This window comes from Hibiscus syriacus, unplaced genomic scaffold, assembly GCF_006381635.1.
Source record: "Hibiscus syriacus cultivar Baekdansim isolate YM2019G1 unplaced genomic scaffold, ASM638163v2 tig00110020_pilon, whole genome shotgun sequence".
NCBI classification, from domain to species: domain Eukaryota; kingdom Viridiplantae; phylum Streptophyta; class Magnoliopsida; order Malvales; family Malvaceae; genus Hibiscus; species Hibiscus syriacus.
In genome coordinates, this window is record NW_024062568.1 from 1,253,991 (window position 1) to 1,280,797 (window position 26,807).

At 30.7% G+C, this 26,807-nt stretch overlaps 4 protein-coding genes and 1 non-coding gene across 5 annotated transcripts; 3 read left to right on the forward strand and 2 right to left on the reverse strand.

Moving 5' to 3' along the window:
* The first annotated feature begins 8,267 nt into the window (after positions 1-8,267).
* On the forward strand, positions 8,268-10,484 carry LOC120213156 (aspartyl protease AED3-like). Its single transcript, XM_039211301.1, has 3 exons — positions 8,268-8,762; positions 9,400-9,874; positions 9,969-10,484. Exons 1-3 carry the CDS (start codon positions 8,301-8,303, stop codon positions 10,307-10,309), a joined length of 1,278 nt encoding a protein of 425 aa, XP_039067232.1. The 5' UTR covers positions 8,268-8,300; the 3' UTR covers positions 10,310-10,484.
* A 1,920-nt stretch (positions 10,485-12,404) lies between these two features.
* LOC120213157 (F-box protein SKIP19-like) lies at positions 12,405-13,740 on the reverse strand. Its single transcript, XM_039211302.1, has 2 exons — positions 13,388-13,740; positions 12,405-12,555 (listed from the first exon to the last, which is right to left on the reverse strand). Exons 1-2 carry the CDS (start codon positions 13,528-13,530, stop codon positions 12,411-12,413), a joined length of 288 nt encoding a protein of 95 aa, XP_039067233.1. The 5' UTR covers positions 13,531-13,740; the 3' UTR covers positions 12,405-12,410.
* A 2,322-nt stretch (positions 13,741-16,062) lies between these two features.
* On the reverse strand, positions 16,063-16,135 carry TRNAN-GUU. Its single transcript has one exon. It is a non-coding gene; the product is annotated as a tRNA-Asn (tRNA).
* A 3,597-nt stretch (positions 16,136-19,732) lies between these two features.
* LOC120213158 (trihelix transcription factor ASIL2-like) lies at positions 19,733-21,495 on the forward strand. The gene is made up of 2 exons (XM_039211303.1): positions 19,733-20,472; positions 20,934-21,495. The coding sequence occupies exons 1-2, from the start codon at positions 19,861-19,863 to the stop codon at positions 21,330-21,332; spliced, it is 1,011 nt and encodes a 336-aa protein (XP_039067234.1). The 5' UTR covers positions 19,733-19,860; the 3' UTR covers positions 21,333-21,495.
* A 595-nt stretch (positions 21,496-22,090) lies between these two features.
* LOC120213160 (thioredoxin-like protein CITRX, chloroplastic) lies at positions 22,091-24,372 on the forward strand. Its single transcript, XM_039211305.1, has 4 exons — positions 22,091-22,359; positions 23,047-23,169; positions 23,810-23,890; positions 24,067-24,372. Exons 1-4 carry the CDS (start codon positions 22,162-22,164, stop codon positions 24,199-24,201), a joined length of 537 nt encoding a protein of 178 aa, XP_039067236.1. The 5' UTR covers positions 22,091-22,161; the 3' UTR covers positions 24,202-24,372.
* Positions 24,373-26,807: the final 2,435 nt, after the last annotated feature.

The window sequence follows — 26,807 nt, forward strand, 5'->3', positions numbered from 1 at the left end:
ATTATTTTTTGAGTTGTTCACGAGTTTCTTGATTTAGTTATCAAATAGTTAGTTTCGACTTGTTAAGAATTCAAGTCGATTTCAAGTTCGGGTTGAGTCCATTGAGTCATTTGTTTCAAATGTTGATCGAGTAAAATTTGAGCAACTCGCTATCTATCTTGTCTCACTTACAACCTTAAAGACAAGAACCAATTAGATATTAAACGAAGAAGGGAGTATTAACTACTGAGTATGTAAGGTCCGAGAGGAATCTAACTGAGTTATTAATCAAATGGTTAAACAGAAAAATGTTCATGTATTAATCTAGGGATTTGTCTTAAGCTTTTTGTTTAATGAATTAATCAAACATCAGAGTATTATCCTTTTTGTTCAAAACTTAAATAAAGAGATTTTTAACACAAACTTTTTTTTTAAAAAAAATACATATGGATACTATATAGTTATTAGAACACTTGCATACTACGTATTGTTGTACTAGTTTAAAGTTATAGCACATATCAATAATCCAATTAGGGATAGGTATGCGTCCCGTTGGGTCGTGTTTCCAGTCAATCCGACCCGACCTGAAAATTATACACCCTTCACTCGACACGAATTCAATCTGTCTTTTTGAGATAAAACTCGAACCCGACATGAAATAATATATTTATAAAAATATTACTTTTATTCAATAAAAAATAGAGATTTAACTGACAAAATAACATACAAAAGGATTTTATTGTAATTATCCATAAATATATAAGATAAAATTATATTTTTTCGGGTCGACCCGACCCGAACATAATCTCTAAAAAAATTCTACTTGATCGAAACTCAATTTTTTTATAAAAAAAATAGACTGTGTCGGGTTGGAGCCTGAGTCCGGGTCCCATGTTTATCTCTAAATCCAATACACTATCAACGTTTTAAATATAAATCTTTAACAAACGTATAAAACAACTATTATACTTCTATTATTCTTATATAAAAAATATATTTATAATTTAACGATTAACAATCGAGTAAATGTTTGTCAAAATTGAGGAAGCATATTTGAGCAGTTGACTATGTTGCTAATCTTTGTTCTCTCATATTCCCTTAAATAATGAGTTTTATACTTACTAAGAGTATTCTACTTCCTTTCTCTAGAGTCCCCTTCCCCTCACATTTAGGTAGGATTAAGATTTGATCTAGAATTTGTTAAAAAAATTTATTAAAATCCGTAATCATTAACAGTCATTTCTAACAGTTCAATTAATCAAAATTATTTTACTTTAATGATTCTATTAATTAACTTATAAACATAAGTTAATCTGTACACCCTAATATTAATAGTTTCAATGGTTTAATATTTTAAACATATTTAATAATTTAAAATTAAAATTATTTTTAAAAGCGAATATTTTAAAATATATATTTTATTTTAAATTTTTTACTATTATCTTATAGTATATAATACAATTATACGAATATATTGGAGTGTCGGTGGGGGTAGAGGATGTATTGTAAGTTGTGACCAAAGTCACGAGCCTGAAAAACAAAATGTAGTGTCATCAGTCCATAGTCAAACACTTTTCAACTTTCATATTTAATATTTTTCCCATTATTATTTTCCCTATATCTCCCAATTCAATTATTATATTTGAATATATTAAATGATTTCATTGACTAAAAATAGTATTATTTTTTATAAGGTTTTGAGTTTAAGCATTTGTGTTTATAGAGTGTGTGTGCATTATCAATGATTAATAAATATTATTAGGAGATATTATCTTATAATCACTCAAAACTATTAAAAATATATTATATTTAAGAATATATTGATTATTTTCAGAGATAGAAGATAATATTTTTCTACTTAAAGGATATGAATTTGAACAACTACCTCTATAAAATCTATATATTTATCAATAATTAAAAAAATTAGCAGATACTACATTATAATCATCTAAAACTTTCAACAGAAACTATTAATTTTTTTTTACTTAGAAAAATAGTTAGAATTATTTTTTATAAAAAGTAATTCGTTTATTATTTTTGAAAAATAATTGAGGGAAAATGCTCGAGTAAAAATGAATGGTCACACATGGGTTGGGACCAGGGCACTAGAATTTGTTTGAAGTGCTAGGACCCAGCAATTGCTTATTATTACCCGTGATACATCCTGTGCGTTCAACTTGGGGTTCCCTCAACCTCTCTTGCCCATGCTCACCCCTTGAGTTCGAACATGGATGGATCTAGAAATATTATAATGTACTTGTATTTTTGAAAATTTAAAAAAAAATTATATTAATTTTATTGATAATTTAATTTTGTAGTTCTAAAAATTTTATAATTTTATAATGAACATTCAAATATTCTTTTTAAATATCGTGCTCAAACTCAAAATTTATAAAAATATAATATTCTCTTTAACCACTAAAATCATTTAATTCATACTTAAAATATTATAATATTTTGAATCTATATTTATGTAAAGAAATATTAAAAATATATAAAATGGATGTAATTGATAGAATCGAGGAACAGTGACATTCCCCCGTAACGTGCAAAAGTTTAAAGTGCAAATTTGCAAACATGTGAAGAAGGGGTGTCGGCCAAAAAGTAGATAACAACCCACCTTTACCGCTCAGGCAATCTAATGTGCTCACGTGACAGTCTTTTGTCATTTTATATAGATATCTTTTATTATAATTTTATTAAATTTTAGGGTAAATTATATCTATGACCACTTAACTATTGTTATTTTTTACTTTGACCACTAACTTTTTAATCTTGTCAACTAGACCACTTAACAATATAATTGTACCGAATCAAGTCACCTTCTGTTAACATTTGATGGAAAAGTTGACATAACAATATTGCATATTTACATATTTGGTCCTCATTACTTACACATTCAATCAATTCAATCTTAATTTTAATTATTGAATCAGATAGTGTCACATGTCACCACCTGATTAAAATTAGGATTTTAAGAGATTTTAGGTTCTTTTGGTAATTATGAATTTTTTTTTTAAAAAATAAATTATAATTTAAAATTTAAATAAAATGTTTAACCTTTTATAAACATAACATGTGTCAGTTAATGATCAAATTTAACGTTGTTATAGTCCATGCACCTAAGAGTGCAACGTCAAAATATTAGACACTTAATTTTAACGAAAAATTATTTAGAAACCAAAAGTTATTTTATAATATACTTTGGATGCTTACTTTTGCAGTAAGCCAAATAATAATATTTAAATGGTCATAGATATAATTTACTTAAATTTTAATTCATTTAGTATTATAATTGTCATTATACGAGTTTAAATAATACATAAAAATTTAACAAAAGCAAAAGATCTTTTGCCCTCAATTATGTAGCTTTCCAATGTATTCAATTTACATTGTAAAATCAAGATCTTACTTTTAACTTAAAAATATATGAAATGAATTCTAAAAAAGCAAAGTATATAATAAAATAGACAATTGAGTGCGCTCTTTTCGTTTCCATTTTAGTAGAGAAGCAGAATAGTGCAGATCCTTGTCGGTCTTATGATATCGTCATATCATCAGATGGCTGCATAATAATATACTAATCTAAGCTATTAATTTTATATTTTATAAAAAGTAAATTACACCTAATATTATTCAACCTTAAACTGTGTATTATGCATATCATTCAACTTTCGATTATTTTAATTTTGGTTTCAATTGTAATATTGGATTGTTTAAATTCAAACGAAGTGATGATGTGGAAAAATAACATTGCTTTTGTGTGACTTTTGGTTAAAAAACAACACTGATTTAGACACTAAATTTTAAGAGTGTATTGAATTTTTCACTAAAATTTTAAATCATTAGCTTTCTAGACATTGAACTTTTTAGTCACCACTGATAGTGTATCGTTGTGTAACACCCATAACTCATATAATTATACCTATACAAATTATAAATATCACCCGATTTTTTAAAATCATTTCCATTTCAAAAGTGATTTAAAATTTAATTTATTAAAATGGTAAATGATATTATAAAAATATCATATCAAATTATCACATACTATTTAAAATATATATTAATATGAATTTATGCTATCCATATTGAATCAGAGTAAATCAGTTTAGTTTAACCATTACAAACCAGTTGCAAAATAATTTAGCAGAGCAATTAGGACATTAATAATTACATGCCACTAACAAAGTCAAAATTCCATCATAGGATGTCTTACTAATATTGTAGTGTATTTCTAGATGCTCGGAGTTCCTTGTACTCTCTACTCTATTATTGATTTTTTACCTACGCGTGAAAATCATCACACGCTAAGTATAAACTTAGCAAAGTAATTTAAAAACAATAAACAATGCAATACAATTCATGCATAATTTTCAATGTCAAAAACAAATGCCATAAGATCATGTTACATGCATGTCCAAATTTACCATAATCAACATACTTATCATTTATCCCATAAGCTCGTAAGCTTATTTTACCAATATACTTACCATTTAATCCCATAAGCTTATTTTATCAATATACTTACCATTATTCCATAATTTTTCTCATCCTTTAAGACCAAAGCCTAATGGTTTAAAGATCAAAAACTAGATTTTCCATGATTTTGCTCGATTTTGATTCGATTCAAGCATGAAATCAACTTTCAATCAACCTTATAACATCTCTACAACCAAATCCCTTATCAATTCTCATCAAAACATAAAGTTCTCCAACTTAATAGTTGGCCGAAATTTATAGAATTAATTCTAGGAATATCGAACATGTTATAACCATACATCAAGCTTGAAAATGATTCTACAACCTCAAAATCATCAAGATTCATCATCAATTCCATGATCCCTTATATGAACACAAACCCTTAGATATGGGATCTTTGAAATCCAGCAAGATTATAAAGCAATATTGGTACCAATTGATAGCGTTTTTCGCGTAGATCACTTTCCTATTTCACGATATAACTCCAATTTCAAAGGAATTAGCTCAAAAATTGAAAATAAAATATTTTTCCTTACCTCCAAGCTATCTGACGTCCTTGCTTCTGGAGAAGAACACTTTGGCATGATATTTTTTATTGATATCATGCTTATCATCCTTTAAAATATTATTTAAATCATTAACTTGGGAAAATACCAATATACCCTTAATATAACTTCATAATTACCATAAAACCTAGATACTTATCCTTATCATCATTCAAATCATATCATCTGAACCTTATCTTCATCCATAAGTCAAATATGAACAAATTCTATCTTAGTTTACCGATTTTCCCTTGTAATTTCCAAAAATTACAATTCAGTCACTTTAATCAAACAATTGAAATTAAACATGGAATTAAACCATTAAATATTATTTTCTAACATTTTAAAAATGGAAAATTATATTTTTATTTACTTATTTTCGTGACCCATATGTAATTTTTTTAAAATTTCAATTTTGTCCTTGAACTTTTTAAAGTTTATACTTTGGTTACCAAACTTTACTAAATTTATAATTTGATCACTAAATAAATCCATTTATGAAATAAAATTCTTTTTGGAAAATCACCACTTAATTCCTTAGATTTTTCCCAACTTTCTACTTTGACCATCAAACTTTCAAAATTTGCATTTTGGTCATTATCTAAATTTTTGGGGTATTATACGTTGCCCTTCACCGACCATCATTCATGACAAGATCAGTTTTAAAACGTTCACATTTCATTTATCTTTCTTCTTCTAATATTGATTTTTCATAAAATCTACTCAAAATCGAAAAAATAAATAAAGAATTCATCAATTTTTTTTAGGATTATGGGGGCTTTCTCGGATATGAGAAGTTTGATTTTTGTTACAGGAATACAAAAAAACAAAACACCAATGTTTTTATTCGAAAAGAAAAGATTTATTAAACAAAATAACATAAAAATTTAAGTATATATTTATCTTAGCTTTTTTTATATTCTTTTAAGAAAGTTACATTTTATGTTTGTTCGTTTGTGTTCATTTATTATTTTAATAAACGAACATAAACGAAAAATTATATTCGTTTAGTTGTTTGTGTTGGTTGTTTTATTGAAGTTAAATCAATGAACATGAACATACCCACGTTCGTGTTCATTCAATTTGTTTACATGCCTAATTTCGATTGACCTCATATAAAAGAGCAAATACATTTGGTCGGTTGACTAAACTATTTATATTTCCTTAGGTCATGAATTCTAAACCCTCTAGGAGCACTTTCCTTCTCCTTGAATCCATCATTACACTCCACTCTAAGTCGGATTAAGATTAAATTTAAAATTTATAAAAAAAATAGAAAATTTGATTGGTTTATACGTTTTTATTGTTTGTAACAAGAAGCAGTATCACTTTATATGTTATTATTTTTATTTTTTAAAATAGAATATTTAATTCTATTAAATAAATAAAGAAAAAAATGATAAATTATGATTTTAAACAAAAAATTAAAAAATTGAAATAAATCAATCACATTAATCAATTATCTATTATAAAATCATTAAAGAGTACACTTTAGTCGTTAAATAAAAAAATATGATCATATACGAAAAAATTTTAAAAACCACATAACTCATGAAAATAGATGTTGACCATCGACTCTATCACAATTTAAGCACGACTTATTTAATGTGAGTGTGAATATCTATCGTATGAGAGAATTAATATGTGGTTTTAGATTAAGAATAAAACAAAATAATCAAATACACAAAAATCACTGAGACAACATCAAATCTAACATCGAAAATAGATTATAAAAACATGCTTTAAGAGTAGAAAAAATTTTACAAAAGCCGATAAAAAAATAAAACACCGATGTTTTTATTTGAAAAGAAAAGATTTATTAAACAAAAATAACATAAAATTTTAAAAAGATTAAAAAAAAGACTTAGGTCATTAATAGAGTTGATTCAAGTGGTAAGCAATTCGACATTGTTTAAACATGTCTCGAGTTCAATGTATTGTATATGTAGAAAAATTTTGTTGGTAGAGTACTCACATACTAAAACCAAGTATACAATATGAATTGATTTGAATTAATCAGAACAATGCCCTGAATAATGAAAAAGAAATACAAGACTCAGAGCACATTCACTTAGCCAAAGGCCATAAACATCGTCCCAAATGGTAAACAATAAAAACAAAAAGACTTAGAAATAGACAGAAAGAAAGAAAAAACATATTTAAATCCAACTTAATATAAGTGAAAATTGTACACCCAAATATTAAAAGATTTGCTAATCTTTGTCAGAATATTTTAATTGTGCATTTCGGACGACATGCAAGTGATGCACATTATTTAGATCCAAAATCTACGCCTAAAAGAAAAATTATTTAATGTAAGCGAATCTACAGAAATTGTTAATAAAATGTAAGATGTTTAATCAAATTAATTAATTTAAATTAATTTCAAATATATAAATAGCTTAATTAGTTAGATAATATTTCCTAAATTGAGAATTCATCAAACGATCTAAATAGTAAGTTTTGTTTTCTCTAGATATCACGAACTCGAATAACTATATTTATAAGGTGAGTGTATTGTCGTAACTAATAAAAATCATAAAAAATATTATATTATAATCAAAACTATTTTAAAACAGTATTCCCTGAGCTGGTTCCAAAGCATGGGGGGGAGTAGTCAGCTTCCCACTAATAGAGGTACCATACTAAGGTATCTGGTTATGAAAATGACTTTGCATTTTTTAAATTTAATTCGTTATGATAATTTTTTAAATAAATAAACCTTTTTTAGTTAGAAAATAGTTCGATTTCCATTAATATCCAACTCTATTAAAATCATAAACTAATATTTAAATTCGTAAATAATATCAACCTACGACTTCAATGCTAAGAAGAAAAAAAATAGTAGTGCCATTAGATATTGTTTCCTCAGTAGAATTGGACAAACAATTCACAACCCTACAAAAAGTAAATGGAATACAGTCTGCTACCAAAAATCAATCCCCACCAACTTTGTATTTGTACATTATATTGTATATCGTACTTACATTATCTTTTGATTTTATTTTGATCATTCACTATGACGTGACATTATTTTATAGTGATACGTCATCATTTTCGTTAATTTTTAAGGGTGGGTAATTAAATCATAACGTTAGGTATGATTTTGAAATAAAAAATAATTGCTGACCAAAACGGAATAAAAGTGATATTTGAGATACTAAATGTGTAGTTTACCGTATATTTTAATTTATTCTTTTCTGTGTCTCTATTGCATAATTGTTAGCATGCTTCCCCAGTTATATATACATTCACTCGCAATGGAAACAAAGCTTTGAAATAATCCTACAAAACACAATGAAAATCCATTTTGTTACCCTGGTTTTCCCCCTAATTTTCTCTTTAGTCCAAGGTCTGAACCCCCAATGTGCCACCCAAGACCATGGCTCGAACCTCCAAGTGTTCCATGTCTACAGTCCATGTTCACCCTTCAAGCCCTCGAAGCCGCTTTCGTGGGAGGAGGATGTGCTCCAAACGCTAGCCAAGGACCAGGCCAGGCTCCAGTACTTGTCGAGCCTGGTGGCAAAGAAATCGGTGGTGCCGATAGCTTCGGGCAGGCAGATTGTGCAGAGTCCGACTTACATTGTGAGAGCCAATATTGGAACACCACCTCAGACGATGCTTTTGGCTGTGGATACTAGCAGTGATGCTGCTTGGGTGCCTTGCACTGGCTGCGTTGGCTGCTCCTCTACTGCTTTTGACTACGCTAAATCCACCACTTTCAAGACCCTTGGCTGCCAAGCTGCTCAATGCAAGCAGGTAAGCTGCTAATCTTTTTTGTGTTCCTTTGTATTTTGATTAAATAGTTTCATTTTGGTTCGTATTTTTTTTATTTTTAATATTTTTGCCCTTGATGTTCATTTTAAGATGAAAATATCCTTAATGTTTTGATTAAATAGTTATTTTAGTTAATTTTTTTGAAATATTTTGATTATAATATTTTATTTTAGGATAAAAGACTTATATTTTGAATCGTTTGATCATAATGACAAAAAATACTCATAACGTTTGATTAAATAATTACTTTCACTTATATTCATTTTTTTCCGAGCATTTTAGCTTATCTTTTAGTTTGAGACCAAAAGATCCCTCTAGTCAACAAATTCCAAAATAGGATTTTTTTTTGCCCCGAAAGAAATATTGGGGGCAAAAAGCTCAAAAAAATATAAATACTAAATTGACTATTTAATCAAATAAAAAATATTTTATTCTAAAATAAAGTGTTATGGTAAAAATACTAAGAGAAAATAAAAAATTAAAATAATGTAAGTCGGGGTGTTCCAATATTGGCTCTCACAATGTAAGTCGGACTCTGCAATAGGGATAGAAGTTTTCGCCTGTGAATGGTTAGCATTTGTTGAGATTAATACTTGAATCATGTGAAAACTTTTATCAGGTACCAAACCCCACTTGCGGTGGAAGCGCGTGCACATTCAACATGACCTACGGTGGTTCAACCATAGCCGGAAACCTTTCACAGGACACCGTGACCTTAGCAACTGACCCAATCCCAAACTACACTTTTGGTTGCCTCCAAAAGACAGCAGGCAACTCAGTGCCAACACAGGGCCTATTGGGCCTGGGCAGAGGCCCATTATCACTCCTCTCACAATCCCAAAATTTGTACCAATCAACATTTTCATACTGCCTGCCTAATTTTAGGTCACTTAACTTCGCTGGGTCATTGAAACTTGGACCGAAAGGGCAACCCTTGAGGATCAAGTACACCCCATTGCTCAAGAACCCTAGGAGACCCTCCCTTTATTATGTTAATTTGGTTTCAATTAGGGTTGGTAGAAAGATTGTTGATATCCCACCAAATGCCCTTGCTTTCAATCCTTCCACCGGTGCTGGCACCATTATTGATTCCGGTAATGTTCCCTTATTCTATGTAGCATTTTCGACTTGATTGGATGAAAAGCGATTGTATTAACTAGTATTTACTTTTGATTGAAATGTACTTAGGTACGGTCTTCACTCGACTAGTTCAACCGGCCTACGTAGCCGTCCGCGACGAGTTCAGGAGACGAGTGAGAGTCGCGAATGTGACATCGCTCGGCGGGTTCGACACATGCTACACAATCCCGATCGTAGCACCCATGATAACGTTGATGTTTTCTGGCATGAACGTGACACTGCCGCAAGAGAACCTGCTGATCCACAGCACCGCAGGTGGCATCACGTGTTTGGCGATGGCATCAGCACCGGCGTTGAATGTGATCGCCAACATGCAGCAGCAGAACCACAGGGTGCTTTTTGATGTGCCCAATTCGAGGGTGGGCTTCGCCCGTGAGCAATGTTCTTAAAATGTGTGGCTTTTTTAACTTAAAAAAATATTAATGATGATGATAATAATAATAAAATCTAGGTCGAAATTTTGTAGTTTTTTTTTTACTTGTATTGGGGGAGTTCTAAGTCGGGCTTTATTTAGGTTTTACTATCCATATATGGATATATTGTGCTTGAATTGTTCTTTTTAATGTTACAATTGTGTTTAACACGTTAATGATTTTTATTATATTTTATGTGTTGTTTTATATTTTATGAGTATTATTATATTTGTATTATATTTTATGAGTATTATTATATTTGTATTGTGTTTGTTTATTTTTAATGTTATAATTGTGTCTAGTACGTTAACAATTTATATTAATAAATTTCGTGATATTATTTTTTTCTCATTAGATCTTTCTAATTTTATCAATGAGTATGTCAAAATAATAATAATAATAATTTAGCCCTTGATAAGTTTGAAATTGAGTAATCTAAAATAATATATCGACATTCATTTATATATGCTTAACGAATTTTAATTTTCCTAGTTCTTTGAGGTCAAATTCTTTTAAGAGACATCACTTTAAATTATTTATTTTCAATACCATTATCCATCACTATGACATCACCTACATACATTAATAACAAAAGAATCCTAATTGTGTTCATTTTCGCAACAAAGGTAAATGTATCAAGATAATCAATAATGTACTTTTGTTTCTAATTAATCCCACCAAGAAGTGAATAAAATAGAACTTCAGTTAACATCCACTCGAATAATACAAGCATGTAGCTTCACTAAACAGAACACGTTGAATGTTTTATTCGGAGGGGTAGAACCAGAATTCAACATCTTCTTAGGGTAAAAAAAAATCAACATCTTCTGTACTGAATTCATAGTCATAAGGTAGATTGTCCGAGATACAACAACAAGATGAGCACAACAGTACCGCAACTACAATAATCAATGAACTATAACCTCGTCTTTTTCTGTCATATATTTTTGTCTCAAAATCAAAGGACATTATCGACTCCTTAAAGAAGCCGTCCAATCAGCACAGCTCGTGCATCTTAAAGAAAAAATCCAATGTAGAATGAATCACATGAAGTTCAGCTGCAACAACATCACAACAAGATGATAGCCAAGAAAATAAAGAGAGAAGCTTACCAGAATCATCACGGAAAACAACCCCACAACCCGCACTCCCAACCTCAAATTAGAGTATCGGTAAAGTAATTGTAAAACCGAGACTTTAGCACTGATTAAAAATATAGACAAAAATGATAATTGTGTCGTGGTGATCCATTATCTTACAAATAAATTTACCCCGATATGTGTAATCGTTAAAATAGACAACACCCCTGAAAGGCTGAAATTAACATGACTCAAAAATTCGTATACCCAAAAGACTAGAGTAGATAAAAGTGGTATTGTTTATTATCATTGACTCCAAACAAGAAGTCAAAAAAACTTTAAGACAAAAGAAGGATTTCACAAGATTAGAAATGTTTTGATGGTTTTTTTGGATGATTGAAAATGAGAGAGAACCTTGGTATTTATAGGCTCTATTCACCAACACAAAATGAAAGACGAGACTTAAAATAATATCTTAAATTCTTGGATTGTTTAAATTCTTTTGTGACAATAAGTTAATAATGTTGTATTCTAACAACAATAGGATTTCATCTAAGTCAAAGCATATTGAAATAAATTTCTTAATTGTGAAGAATGAGTACAAAGTGGATTTCATCCAACTCAATGATTGTACTTTTGGTCACAAATGGTTTATCATCTGATGTCTTTCATAAGAACACTATTCATATGGATATTATATCGGTGGAGGATATTATTGTTTGAGTGAGAGTTTGTAATGTGTTTGTTTATGTTTTCTTTTCTAGATATTTATGTACTTAATTATTTTTTTTATCATAAATAAAGTATTCAGTTTATTTACTCTCATTTATTGTTCAGATATGGCCTGCAGGCCTTCGTTCGTCAAACCGTTCCCCAGGAGTTGGAGGTGGCGTAATTCAGGCATGGTTTGTGCAATGGCTACTGCCTCATCTTCACAACATAGCCTTTGCATCTCTGAAGATTGAATTTGAATGGTCTCAAGAGAGGGCAACTGCGACCTATGGTTTCGACGGCGTGTTTCGAAATGGGACATATCGAAATTTTGCGCTCTTCGAGAACGGAAGCTTTGAAGCTGCTTCGCTTAATCCCTCGTCCGAGATCTCGTAGCACGAAAACAGTCGAAGACGTTTCAGATGAACAGACCTGTGAAAAGCATCATCTTTCTATATGATACTACAAAACAAATAACACTTGAAAATTATAAATGGAAACAAACAATCATCTCTCTATTGAATGTCGATGCCCAAACAACATTTTGAAATTCTTCGGTAACTAATTGCAGTTGAATTTAGAAGTGAATAAGAAATTGAAAAACTTGAGTACTCGACTTATAATTTCATGAACTCGATTCATAAAAATCTTAAAGAAAGTTAAACTTATAAAATGGAACTCAAATAACTTGAATAACTCAAAACTTGCAGTTATATATTGTATTAATTTTTAAGTTCTAGTTGAGTCTTCCAATTTTACATGGTATATGCGTATTATGAAAAAAAAATATATGAAGAAATATATATGCATATTGTATTTAGTTATAGAAAGTCGTTTAAATTATAATCAATTAATATCGTAATATTATAAATATTAACAATCAAATTTAAATAGAAACTCCAACAACTCGACTCGAATTTCTTAACTTCGACTCCAATAAAAAACTTTAAATAAAATTTGGGTTATAAAATAAAACTTCCAATCTGACTACCTTAAATTTTTTTAACTTAACTCTACTCAATCAAATATTCGGGCTAAATGAATCATCAAAGCTAAAGGTCATGCTATGAACACACCTCCTAGTAAGAAACAAAAGCTATAGAATGTTGGAGAAACCAGAAGAAATGCCCAGAATTTCACTAGTAACAAACTAAACATACAATATTATAAGACATCCATTACCATTAAAGAACGAAAACTGATAATTAGCACAACCTGAAAGAAACAATTAGAGATTATAAAATAAAAGAAGAAGAAACTTTACCGCTCGGAGATATAAAACTGAAGTTCATCAGTACCAAAATATTCGATATTGATATCAAGCAAGTAGCCGCAGCAGCGACCGACGGCGTGGACGCACATCTTCTCGTGGACATGGTCCTTGTCCCGCTCACCAGAGTTGCGCATATCAATGGATCTCCACGTTGATGAGTCTTTGCATATGTTTCGCCACTAAGAGCACACGTTTTGGGCGCTGTTAAGGATCTAGATCGCACCTAGCCGGGAGAGAATCGACGCCGTCACGTCCCACGGCAGTTCCAGCCAATTGCGGGTTCCTGCAGCGGTGCTCTTCTCACGTTTCCTTCGGAGCATTTTGTTGCAAAGATGCGTTTGGAGGAAATGGCAAAACTTTTCTCTTTTTGAATAGTTCTTTTAGCTGAACGTATATTATGTGTTTTTTTGAAGGGACTAAAAGTCCTAAACTTAGTAATTTTATAAATATGATCCATTAATTTTATACTTAAACTTGATTTTATAATCATTTTAATAATATGGTTTTATAATTATTCTGTGTTATCATAAAGTTATGAAATATACTATAGATTTTTCCCCAAATCTGCTAATCAGTTGTTGCATTTATATATCATTTCGACTTATATATAGCAATCATGACATAGACTTTACACAAGCATCCAAAGAGAATACGATCAAACGATCTCAGTGATAAAGAAATTATTATTATTTCTTAAGGTCTCAGAGTTGAGCACCAGAAATACTAAGGATATGAACATTTAATATCAAATGGTTATTATTATATTATTGACCAAATAACAACAATAAAATATGAAAACTACAGCTAAATAATTTGTCATATTTTATTTGGTAGATCGATGTTAACAACATAAAGTTCATAGTTCAACGCATTCTGTCTTTCGATCTTTACGAGATTTAATTTCCATTCCAATCCTAAAACCTGACATTTTACATTCACGTTGTTGTATTTATCATTATGCATCCATTTCCACTGCAGGGCTATGAATCAAACCGTGGCTTTTAAAACAATACCAAGACCTCCCTCCCTGCTTGTCCCGACTTCAACAAGTCGGGTAAGCACGGCAAAAGGTTCATACAACTCGGTCGGTATCCATCGTTCTCATCCTGAAAACAGAGATCGTAAGATGATATCACGATCGTTATTTTGGAACTTCGGTCCTTTACGTTATCGTTATGTATCACAATCGACAGTATCATTTAGAGACAATGGTAGAAATGAAAGTGAAGTGAAATATAATGGCGAATCCTTCTCAAAATCGATATTACCAATTATCAAGGTATGTACGTGCATGGTTTCTTAAAGATTGCTCATTTGGCCTCGCCTTTTCCTTGTGCACAGATCAGACTAAAACCTTGCTTAATCCATTACTTTCCTGAAGGGAAAAGTGGTGTTGGTTCAGAAATTTATGAAACTGCAAAGGGTATACATGAAAAAGGTATGTCAAACATTGAGGACTTTTTACAAATACATGGAGAGCAAGCTAACCTTCAAATCTCTGGTCATCTTCTTGGCTGAATTATTGTTAGACTTTGTACTTTGGGGCTCCATCAATCGATGATGTTCAATGAGATTGGCAAATGGCTCTGACAGTTTCTTTTTTTCTGCCCATAACACATACATGAAACTGTACTTTTTTCGGTGTTTAATTTTTTGCCGTCTCTTACTAGTTCTCCATCTGATTATCTTGTTGCCTCTTGATAGGTACCCGTAATCACTTTATATATCTTGTTAAATTTAATATTAAATATTGATCAAATGAATGAATCGATAAAAAAATTTAATTAAATAAAAAATCATTAATTTAAAAAGAAATCAAACATGCTTAAGCCGAAATTATTTTATGAAAATTTCATTTCTACACAAATTTAACTCAATGTACAGTTTCAAAGGGCATTGGATTCGTAATGATTCATTACAAATATTTTGTTTAACTTTTTAAAAATTCTAGTTTAGGCTTTAATAATTAATTTATCTTAAACTATTAGAGCAAGGAAAAACATACATGTGGCCTTATTCTCAATGTTGTCTGCAAAGAATATGTTCCGATTGGATTTTTATAACCACCGTTATAATTTATTAGATTATTATTTCAAATTAGATATTACATATGTCTATTCCTATAATTCAGCTTAATATTTGTAATTCTAGAATTTGAACCTCATCTTATTAGATTAATTAATACCTGATAATAATTTATTTTTGTATAAACTGCCTAATTGGCCATCCACCTATTCTCACAATTTTGTTTTGGTCATCCAATTTTTTCTTTTCAAAATTGTACTTGATTTTATGTTTTGTTTATGTCTTGATCAACCGTCGTTAGGCTTGACCATTGACAAAATTGGTGATGTGGCATGGTATAACAATAGTTTTAGTTATTAAAACTTACACATTTTATTAAACTGGTCATAATTCAATAATTATCCAATATTTGAAAATCCTTTCAATTTGATCCAACATAAAATCCAAAATCATTTTGAATCATTTCAAAACCTAACTTATGGTGACCAAAATAGAACCAAAACATAATATTAGAGATATGATTTTGAAAATATTAACTGAGTGGCCAAAACAAAAATGAGGGAATAGATAAATTAGTGACCAAATAAGTAGTTTACCCAAATTTTAATGTTGTCAATAAAAACCTGATTGTGAAAAACTAACGCTAGAAGGAGGGCTTGAACTCCGACCTTGTGGTTAACAGCCACACGCTCTAACCAACTGAGCTATTCCAGCAACTTGAATCCCATTTCAATTTTATTTTATTTATTAAATATTTATATCATTAAATGTTAATCCCTACAATAATTGCAAGCGAAAAAAAAATGATAATTTCACTTTATTCAGCAAGGCTGTTATTTATTTTTGAAAATATGAGTTGGACTCATGAATTGAATTCTATTTAATTAGGTAAGTTAGACTCAAAATAGATTTTTAGTAATTTAAGTAAATATAATTTAATTATAATTAAATATTAATAGATAATTTATTTTAATATTTTAAATAATAAAACAGCTTTCCAAATCTGGTCAGAATTGAATGTAAGCAAAACATTTCTTCTTCAAGCTAAATATTTATTCTTTGATACCTTTAATTGAAATTTAACCAAAAAATTTGGGGTTGAAAATGGGGATTTTCAAAAACTATACTAAGAATACTGTCATGACCTATATATGTAAAGTCTTTATGTATGGCTTAAACTCTAACAAAATTGGGAGGAAAAAGAGACAAATAAAATTGGGTAAACTGCATGTTTAGTACCCCACTGTCACTTTTGTTCAGTCTTCGTCACCCAATTATTTTTTGTTTCAGTTTTTAACGAGGTGTGATTAAAATGAAACTAAAACGCAATAATATATATGATTTTAAAATAAAAATAGTTGAGTGACCAAAATGAAAAAAAAATGATACTAAACGTGTAGTTTACCCAAGAAAAATTTACTAAAGTTATGTTGTTATTTCAATTTTAAATTCATCAGTTGTCACTTTCTTCCAGACCCACTCCTCCACTTTCTTATTTCACATCTAATTTGCTTTCAACATATAATTAACTTTCTTTATAATTATCTTTATATATCATTTTATATTTTAATATAATTTAATTTAAAATTCACTTTATAACTCTTAAATCTTATTTTCACTTTGTTATTTTTTTAATAGTATGAGGTGAATACGTAATAGGATTTATTTAATTTTTTAATCTATTAATACATATCTTCCAAACATAATTGATCAAACTCATATCTTCTAGGAAGAATAATATTTTCATTCAGAAAATTTATTTATCTCCGTTAATAAAAGTTGTACTTTTTATTGTTATAGTTTCTCTATTTTATAACTGATAAGATAGATTTAAAGACGTCGTTTAATAATATATAAACGATTTTATATGTGAACCTTACTTAAATTGAAAATAGTCGTTCTTTCGATGAATATGATTAAGAGAATAATTATTTCTTAAAAAGAACAATAATTTTTTTTCACAAACAATAAAAAATATATTTTATGTTATTAAAAAATTGATAAATTCTAAATCTAATTTTAATCTTACTTTGAGAGGATGAGAAAGGGAGACTCTAGGAGAAGAAAGGGAAATACTTCTAGCGGGTCTAGAACCGCTGACCTAAGAGAATTATAAAAGAATAAAGATGAACAGCTTGACCAACCGAATAAATATGCTTATTCAAATATAAATTTGAATGTGAATGTTGAAAAATGATATATACCATATAAATATGATTATTTTTTAAAATATACATTGAACATAAAAAATCATATTCATATTAATATTAAAAAAATCAAATAGGAATATAGGATATAATCATAAAATTTCTTATATTTTTCAGTAATCATTTCCCTTAGATCGTAAGGGTGCTTTTAGACTTGTTTTTGTCAGAAATGTTATTGTATTCAAAGGGCAGTTTGAATTGTGTCACAAAGCTGTGTGTTGATGTCGATTACTTGACTGCCTTTATAATCTATGGTCAAAATAACATGAAAAGTTATGCAGTTTTTTTTCTTTTTGAACATGAAGTTATGCGGTTTTTAGTTTAACTTGTTGAAATTTGTACCCATACAAAGTTTGACAAGAAATATGTTATATTTAGGGTAAATTTCATAAATTACTGCTCAACTTTATTCTTACTCATATTTTAGTCATTCAAGTAGTTAAGTTTAAAATTTTTCAATTTAATCAGTAAATTTTCGTATTGTTTCTTTTTAATCACTCAATCTTTTATATATCTAATTGTATGATGACTTGGTATTTTTTTCTTTTTTAGGATGGCCACAGCGCTGATCGTAGTTGTCGGAGATTGTTAAATCCAAAATTTTCGAATTGACCTATATTGATCCTCTTGAGTTTGATTTTGACTTTTTTTTTTCACCAGAATCCATAAACATCGATTAGTCTCCAAATCTCAAATTCCAATTAAACCTTAAACCTTACATCATAATCAAACCCAAAAATATATAACTCATTTTCGCCCCCGGGCCTTTAGCGGTCGGATGTTGAATTCCAATAGTGAAAATGTGAACGTTGATAAAGAGAACAGTATATCTCAAAATTATGGTGATCTAACAGTCAGATGTTGAGATCGGTGAATGAGAAGGTTGAAAGTTTGGGAGAAATTTTAGGGCTTTTATGGAGTTCTTATGATAAATTAAACTGAAATATTAGTAGAGGAAGAAAATATGAGTCGGTCGAAATTATTGTTGGTTGGAATAAAACCTTCTCTATATTTTTAATTAGATTCTTATTTTATTTAATAAAATAAAAACTATATATATAATTTAAAGATGAGAATACGTAGGGATAGAAAGGAAAGAAAGGAGCTGTATGAATAATTTGACCAACAAATAATGCAATTGAAGCAACTTGATGTGGCACATTCTAATTAGGAATCCAATAAAGTTCCAAATATGCCCAATTTGAAGAATATTTCACCTCCAATGAAAATGTCAAAAAAATAAAATAGTCCTTTTTATCATATTTTTATAATATTTAATTTATTGATAAATTGATAAATTAAATATTGATAATTGTAAAGATAAATTTAATTAAAATTATACAAAATCAGTGCATCAAATACTTTTTTTTTTAACTTAATCAGCCAATGAATCCACCAAAAGTTTTGCAAAAAAGGGCAAAGGCAAAGCTTGAAAGTAATGGTGAAAGGCATGGAAAGGAGGCCAAATTTTCCATAGTGACCAAAGCACATTGGTGGAGTGAACGGTTGAGAAAAAAGAATGATAGTTAAAATTTTGGGTGATGGGATATATATGGGAGAGTGGGTGACAGACCCACGTGAGTGACCCACCACCGGCCACCACCACTACTTCCACCACCACCACCACCATCTTTTCTTCTTCTTTCTCTTTCTCTAATTGGCCATTGGATTTCTTTCATTGGCTTCATTTCAACGCTAGCATCCAAATTAATCCAACCGCATCAACACAACTTACCTGCCCACAAATAAGATAACACCACTCTCATATTATTTAAATAGTCTTTGCAAACATGACCTCCTAAGTACATCAATTTAATATTTATTTGAATAATATAAAATGATTATAATATATTATATGATCAGAATTTTTTTAACTTGACAATACATATATATCTAACCGACATAATTGCTCAAATCGAAAATCTCTTAAAAAAAAAGATAATATTTCATTTTATGAATTATATCACTTAATATATTCTTTAATTATAGTCGATTGCATCCATTTCTCTCAAATAAATGAAAGGAACGGGAGAAAGTTAAGAGGTTACTATCATTAACCCCATTTGACAAAGCTACAACTTTCTTTTTTAGCTGCCCACTAACCCTATAAGCCTTTATTTTCTTTCTTCCCTTTCGCTAATGCTAGTGGCTCTCTTTCATGGCGTTTAATTCACGTTAACAGCTAAAAGAAACTAGTGCAAGTCTTTGTTTTTTGGTTTGGCATGGGGAGAGATGGACAAAGAAACTAATAACCAAGAAACCCCGTCTCTCATCTCAAATAACAAACAAGACTCTTCCCCTAAGAAACATCCCGGAAGCTCCGCCGTGACTGGTGGAGGAGGAGGGAGTAATGATCGGTTGAAACGTGATGAATGGAGTGAAGGAGCTGTTTCAAGCTTACTAGAGGCGTATGAAAGCAAATGGGTGCTTAGAAATAGGGCCAAGCTCAAAGGCCATGATTGGGAGGACGTTGCGCGTTACGTTTCGGCTCGGGTGAATTGTACCAAGTCGCCCAAGACCCAAACGCAGTGCAAGAACAAGATCGAGTCCATGAAGAAACGGTATCGGTCGGAGTCCGCCACGGCGGAGGGATCGTCTTGGCCTTTATATCAACGGCTCGATCTTTTGTTACGTGGTAATGCTGCTGTGCCGCCTCCACTACTACTGCCGCCGCCGCCTGGTCCTATTTTCACTAGCCTTCCCTTGACGTTGCCGGAAGCGTCCACGGTGGTGGTGCAACAACAACCACCAAATATGGTGGCTCAGCCGCCGACTTTGGCTCCTTATGGTCTGGGAACTGCACAAAATTCACATGGTTCCAATGGTTTTGAGAAGATACCCAAGGTCAGTAAAAATCATATTATATGTGTATGTATCAATTTTTCACATAGATAATTTATGCATTTGTATTATGTTCATGTATTTTCTCGTATCATAAGTTTAGGGCAAACTATTTATTTAGTCACCATGCGATTTCATTTTAGTCACATAACTATTTTTCTAAATCATACATAATATTACGTTTTAGTCACATGGTGTCAAAAAATTAAAGGTACTACTAACGTGTTACCATAAGATAATATCACATTATCATTTAAAAAAATACTACATCATTAGTGTTGTTTATCTTTTAACGACGAATGACCAAAACATTACGTTAGGTATGATTTTGAAAAAAGAAGTAGTTTGGTGACCAAAACAAAACTATAAGAATAGGTTAGTGACTAAATATGTAGTTTACCCTTAAATTTAAGATATGTTAGTCATATTATATTGTATATATTATGAGTCATTCGTGTTAATAGGACGATGGGACCGGAACAAAAGTATCCGACCATCTATCGGACAAGGTAGCCATGGAAACCGATAGTAGCACACCCGATCTTTACAACGATGAAGAAAAGAAGAGATCGAAGAAATTAAAGACGAAAATTTCGGAAAAGAAGAAGAGAAGAAAAAGGGAGGAGTACTGGGAAACAGGCGAGAGCCTCCGAGTACTAGCGGAAACTATTTTAAAGTCAGAAGAAACAAAGATGGAAACACTAAAGGAAATAGAGAAAATGAGAGTGGAAGCGGAGACGAAGAGGAGCGAAATGGACCTCCAAAGAACCGAGATCATTGCCAAAACCCAATTGGAAATTGCTAAGCTTTTTGCAGGATCAAGTAAAGGGATCGATCCTGCATTAAGAATTGGTAGAAGTTGATCATATTGAAGATCTAGTTAGTAATTATATTGACGTATGTATGGGTTTGTGTATTGACAATGAAACAGTAGGGGGAGGTTAAGAGTGGGAAGATTTAGTGATGAATTTTTAACTTAAATCAGATTAATGATAGTTTTAAATTGAAATTTTGGATTTGATCGCACGTGTAATTGTTAGTGTTGTGAACATAATATGTGTAATGCATGACGTCGTAGATATAAATTTGATCATATTTAAACTTTTATAATTTAAAAATAATTTTGTAGAGTTATTTATTAAAACTAATTAGAAAACTGATGGGATTTTTAACATTTTTTTACCAGGATCTGGTTGGGGTTCAACACCATAATTCTTAAGGCATAATATCAAAAATAGCTCCTATCGTTTACCAAAATGATTACTTTTGCTCATATTATTTTTAGCATTTTAACCCTTGACGTTTTATTTTAAAGTAAAAAGCTTCATTTATAGATGAAAACTATTAGTTAAAACACGATTAACACTTCAAAATATGAGTATTTTAACTAAAATAAAATATTGAGGGCTAAAATACTCCAAAAAGAAGAATTAAGGATAAAGTGATTATTTTGTCAAATATTAGGGATCTTTTTATCCTAAAATGAAATGTTCGGGTGCCAAAATACTCAAAAAAAAATAGAACAGGGGCAAAATGATCATTCTGGTAAATATTGAGGGCTAATTTTGGTATTATGCCTAAATCTTATTCATGCAGCCAAGCACATCCGCTGAAATATCTACAAATTTTTTGCTCACTTAAACCCAAACTGCCACTTCTTCAAGGCTTGAGCCTCTCTTCTTCTTCTCAAAAATGGCTCTCCTCCAATTCCCCACACTTTCTCGCCCAATTCCTTCCCTTTCACCCGTTTTTTCTTCATCAAAACCCCATTCCCGTAACTCACTCTTCTTCTCTACAACAAAGGCTACGCCTTTTTCACTTTCAACACAACCCAGAAAGCTGCTTTGCAAACCTCCACTTGGAAAATATGTCAGGGAAGATTATCTTGTGGTAACTATTCTTCTTTCTTTATTTTTTTTATTTCTGGGTTTTTTTCTTTTTGCCATTTACACTATTGGGTTGCTGTGCAAATTGGAAAAAGGAAGATAAATGAAGTGGTTTTATGAATTTTGTTTTATCTTTTTAGGTTAACCATTGCTGGAAAATTAATTGGAATTGGTGATTGTTGACTTGGAATTTTATGCTCTTTTCTTCGTTTTCGTTTCCCATTAAACTTCCCATACAAATAAGGAGTGTGTGCATTAATTCAATTAGTAGCTTTTCTCTGTTGGGTTGATGAAATTTTGAGGGGGAAAAAAAGAAAGTAGTTTGAAGAGTATTAATAGAGTTATTATACTTCTTTAGATTGTTTATAGGGATGTCAAAATATGGAAGCTGGTGTTGGAGCATATGGTTTTGCTCTTCCTCGTCGTTTATTATATATATATATACACACAAAGGGTTATGTATAAAACAGTTATGTTCATTAGTATGTGCTAAATTAAAAATAATTAGTAAAGTATTATGATGGAGGGACATGGAGTAGTATGGAAGGATTATGTATGTGACCAACATTTGTGAAGGCAAACGTTTTCAGCATCCATGCTTTTCTTTTCTTTTTTTCCTCCTTCATATGGTAATGTTGTTTTATGAAATTTTGAAATTTGATGAGTTGATATTGGCATTTTGGTTGAGCAGAAAAAGATGTCAGCTCAAGAAATCGAGGAGTTAGTAAGAGGGGAGAGAACGGTTCCCATAATCATTGATTTCTATGCAACATGGTGTGGACCTTGTATTTTAATGGCTCAAGAACTCGAAATGGTAAGCTTTGTTTAATTGATTTCTTGTTTTTTGTTCTATTGATAACTTTAATGTTTTGTCTGAGTTGGTTGAGTTGAGATTCTTTCAGTAGACACACGATTGAGTTTACGTTGATTTTCTCTTCTCAAGATTAGGGTTCATATAGGAGGTAACGTATTCCAATGTTTCATCGATTCTTTGTTTTCTTGAAGTATTCATGTTCGTCACATATGCCCGAAACCAGCATCCCGACAAATTCTTTGTTTAGGTCACTTCACCAGAATTCCGCAACAATTCACAGTTTGAAAGATAGCCTCTATATTTTCTAAATATTTCGGGATGCCGATTTCTGGTGAAGTGACCTAAACACTGCCCTTAATTATGTTATGTGCTAAAACTAAGTCTACGACTCGCCATTCAGAACTTAAGTAACAATTTCCCCCGTTTCTTCTCAAATTAAATTCAGGCACCTGGTTGCATTAAGGTTTGCTTTACATATTTGGTTGCTTAGCTATAAAATGTTTTGGGAATCCACCATATTCCGTATTTTCGTTAACTCACCGAAATTTCTACGCATTAACATTTAGGGCCAGCTTGATTTGTCTGATCCAGTTTGGAGATTAACTCAAGTTTTATCTTTCTTCTTTTTTGATAATCACAGCTAGCAGTGGAGTATGAGAAAAATGCAATTATTGTCAAAGTTGATACCGATGACGAGTATGAATTTGCGCACAATATGCAGGTAATTTGAGCGTATTTATTCATCGAGTTCTCTCCTTTACGCTGTTTGTCTACCTATGTTGCTCGGACACTTTATTTTTCTTTGAAGTTCTCATGTCTAACACATTCGAACGTGAGTATTTCCGGTCAGTTCAGTATAGTAGAAAGTGAATGGAACTGGAAATTCTGTTGTACCAGGTTAGAGGGTTGCCTACTTTGTTCTTCATCAGCCCTGATCCAAACAAAGAAGCAATCCGGACCGAAGGCCTCATTCCGATACAAATGATGCGTGATATACTAGACAACGAGATGCGAGGAGGAGGAGAAGGCTGATTATTTATTGCAAAACAGAACCGAGGTACCGGATTTTGCTTGAAGGTGTTAATATGTATTTTCCGGTACCGATTCGATCTACAATGTAGTTCCGAAGCATAAACATATGTATCACTTATGTAATGGTTGTAGAATTTGTAACGCATATTTCAATATATATATTTTTTCGAATTGCTTTTATCAAAACAACAATGTTCAACTGTAAGTTACTTGGTTCAATAGGCAGGATTTGTACGTTCCACAAAGTTTTTCTATGTTTAAACATTAACACTAATGTTAATTTGCAAAATAGTAATTAACAAACATGTTCATTTAATTCGGTGGTATGGTTTGATCTTTAACATAAAATTAATGTTTTAGAAATTAAAATATAATTAATTATAAATAATGAAAATTTGTAAGTTCAATAATTAATCTACTTGTTGTACCTTCTGGATTCTCTTGCGGAAGTCCCATCCCGTTGTCATTCCTTCACGTATCCAGTATTAAGGTTTTCGGACTTCCTCGGAGCCTTTGATGTTTTACGTGATCTATAATATAATATTTGATAGTTAAATTCATTTTGTATGTTAACCTATGAATAGTCATTGAGATTGTTCGACCAATTGACAATGAGTGCATACACATCCTGTAGACGTTATTTGACCTCAGGACCTTTAGAGAGAAATACGCTCTTTTTTAATTACTGGATCGCTTCATGAGTTTGAATCAATCTAATAAAATCAGTATGTTGATTGTCTTCCTTTCTTAGTTGCTTTTACAAAAAATTTCTCTACTCTCAATATATTTTGATTGTTCGATTGAATGAACAATAGTAATATGTTATGTGATATTAATTTGACTTTTAAAATCACTATAGTTGAAGATCAACTTTTAATCCTATGGAATGAGGTATTAAAGTTTCCAGAATGAAGGTTGAATTATTTTTCAACCCTTTGTTTGACTTTTTGGTCAAGAAGCTTTCATATGGCTGCTATTTTGCAGGGTTGAAAAAGTAAGCAATGAAATTTTATAATTACTCATTTTTAAAATTAATACTAATATAAAAGGATTATTATCATATATTGTTAGTAAAAAAAGCACAATTAGGGTTTTTATTAAATCACAAGTAGGGTTTAAATAGTGAACAAGTGTTAAAAAAATAGATAGATTAAACGTTCCTAATTAAATAATAATAATATATTATACATTTATTAAATAAAATTTAATAAATATATCTATTTTTATTACTTTATTAACCTACTTATGAAATCTGATAAGAACAAAATGAGAAAGAAAAAATAAACACTTGGAAGAAATTTAGAAAATAAACAAAAATAATTGCAATAGTGAATGGAATATTCACAATTAATTTTATTTCATTTTTCTCTCAACAAATTAATGTATAATTCGTATGTTGTAAAATAATGTAAACGTTAATGTAATACAAAAAGAAGAAATAAAATAATCTATTACTCCTTGATTTTGTTAATCCGCAAAGCTGCCGGCGCAATTGCCGATCACTTTCCTATTAAAGACGCGTTTTAACACCGGCAGTCATACAGTATGAGAAACCGAGTTGCCGACAACCTCCGGCGGCGAAAACGCCAAGAACATAAGAGCTGCCATGATCCCAACGGGAAAGAACATAAGCACAAATGGCGGAGGCGGTAACGGCGGCAACATCAGCGGAAGAACCACCATAGACGCCGCCAACACCGCCAGCAACAATAACCCCCCGATTCCAAAGCCAAAAGAAGCCCCGAAATACGTCGCCATCGTACAATCTCTTTTTTCTTCGGATCTCGTCATCATCGTCAACACTCTGATCATATCTCGCCGGAAAAGGCGACCAAACGAACACTTGCAGCGACTAATTCGTCTGAAAACTTGTCGGAATTTCTCAATAGAGATTTCAAATTCAAAATATGAACGGATTTGGGGATTGGGGTTTTTGGGAGAATGAGGAAATTAATAACGACGGGATTGATTGGGAGAATTTTGAAGTAAAAATGGATAAGCAATGCATTACATGTGTATGTATATATAAATGTGAGGTTGTTTGATGGCTGCGTTGAATCTGACCCGTTAATCGACAGCTTGATGATGTCGGCTTCTTCGACTATGAAATCTGGTACGAGTCATGGTGCGTGCCAGACAGAATGATGGTGGAAGGTTCCATCTTCCATGTATTTCATGCAATTTTGTATATTATACTATCTTTTTTACAATTATCTATATTCGATTTATCGATTAATTTAAATTAAATACTATATAAATTTAATTCTAAATCAATTTATTTTATTCACAATATTAAAATTTAAAATTTAAATATTATCAAATAAACTTAATATTTTATCTAGGAATGACTCTAAGTCGGATGAATTAAACTTGACTTGAGTATTCCATTCCCATCCGTCACCCAACCTGACTTGAGTTCTGACTTGAGTTAGGGGAGGCTCCATTAGACTTGATTTTTGAGTAAAAATATGCACGCGCATCCAACATGAATATATATAATATTCTTTCTTTATTATGTAAAATAAATATTTAATTCGAAAAAAATATAAAAAATGTTATTATTGTAATTATATTTAAACATATAAAAGATAATTATACTATTTTCT

What these genes read in the sequence shown, in the direction of transcription:
- LOC120213156 (XM_039211301.1), top strand. Translation starts at nt 8,301, where the DNA reads ATGAAAATCCATTTTGTTACCCTGGTTTTCCCCCTAATTTTCTCTTTA. An exon ending in AAGCTGCTCAATGCAAGCAG is followed by an intron (nt 8,763 to 9,399) that starts GTAAGCTGCTAA and finishes AACTTTTATCAG; the next exon opens with GTACCAAACCCCACTTGCGG. An exon ending in TGGCACCATTATTGATTCCG is followed by an intron (nt 9,875 to 9,968) that starts GTAATGTTCCCT and finishes AAATGTACTTAG; the next exon opens with GTACGGTCTTCACTCGACTA.
- LOC120213157 (XM_039211302.1), bottom strand. Translation starts at nt 13,530, where the DNA reads ATGCGCAACTCTGGTGAGCGGGACAAGGACCATGTCCACGAGAAGATG. An exon ending in CAGTTTTATATCTCCGAGCG is followed by an intron (nt 12,556 to 13,387) that starts GTAAAGTTTCTT and finishes TGCTTTTCACAG; the next exon opens with GTCTGTTCATCTGAAACGTC.
- LOC120213158 (XM_039211303.1), top strand. Translation starts at nt 19,861, where the DNA reads ATGGACAAAGAAACTAATAACCAAGAAACCCCGTCTCTCATCTCAAAT. An exon ending in GTTTTGAGAAGATACCCAAG is followed by an intron (nt 20,473 to 20,933) that starts GTCAGTAAAAAT and finishes TCGTGTTAATAG; the next exon opens with GACGATGGGACCGGAACAAA.
- LOC120213160 (XM_039211305.1), top strand. Translation starts at nt 22,162, where the DNA reads ATGGCTCTCCTCCAATTCCCCACACTTTCTCGCCCAATTCCTTCCCTT. An exon ending in TCAGGGAAGATTATCTTGTG is followed by an intron (nt 22,360 to 23,046) that starts GTAACTATTCTT and finishes TTGGTTGAGCAG; the next exon opens with AAAAAGATGTCAGCTCAAGA. An exon ending in AATTTGCGCACAATATGCAG is followed by an intron (nt 23,891 to 24,066) that starts GTAATTTGAGCG and finishes CTGTTGTACCAG; the next exon opens with GTTAGAGGGTTGCCTACTTT.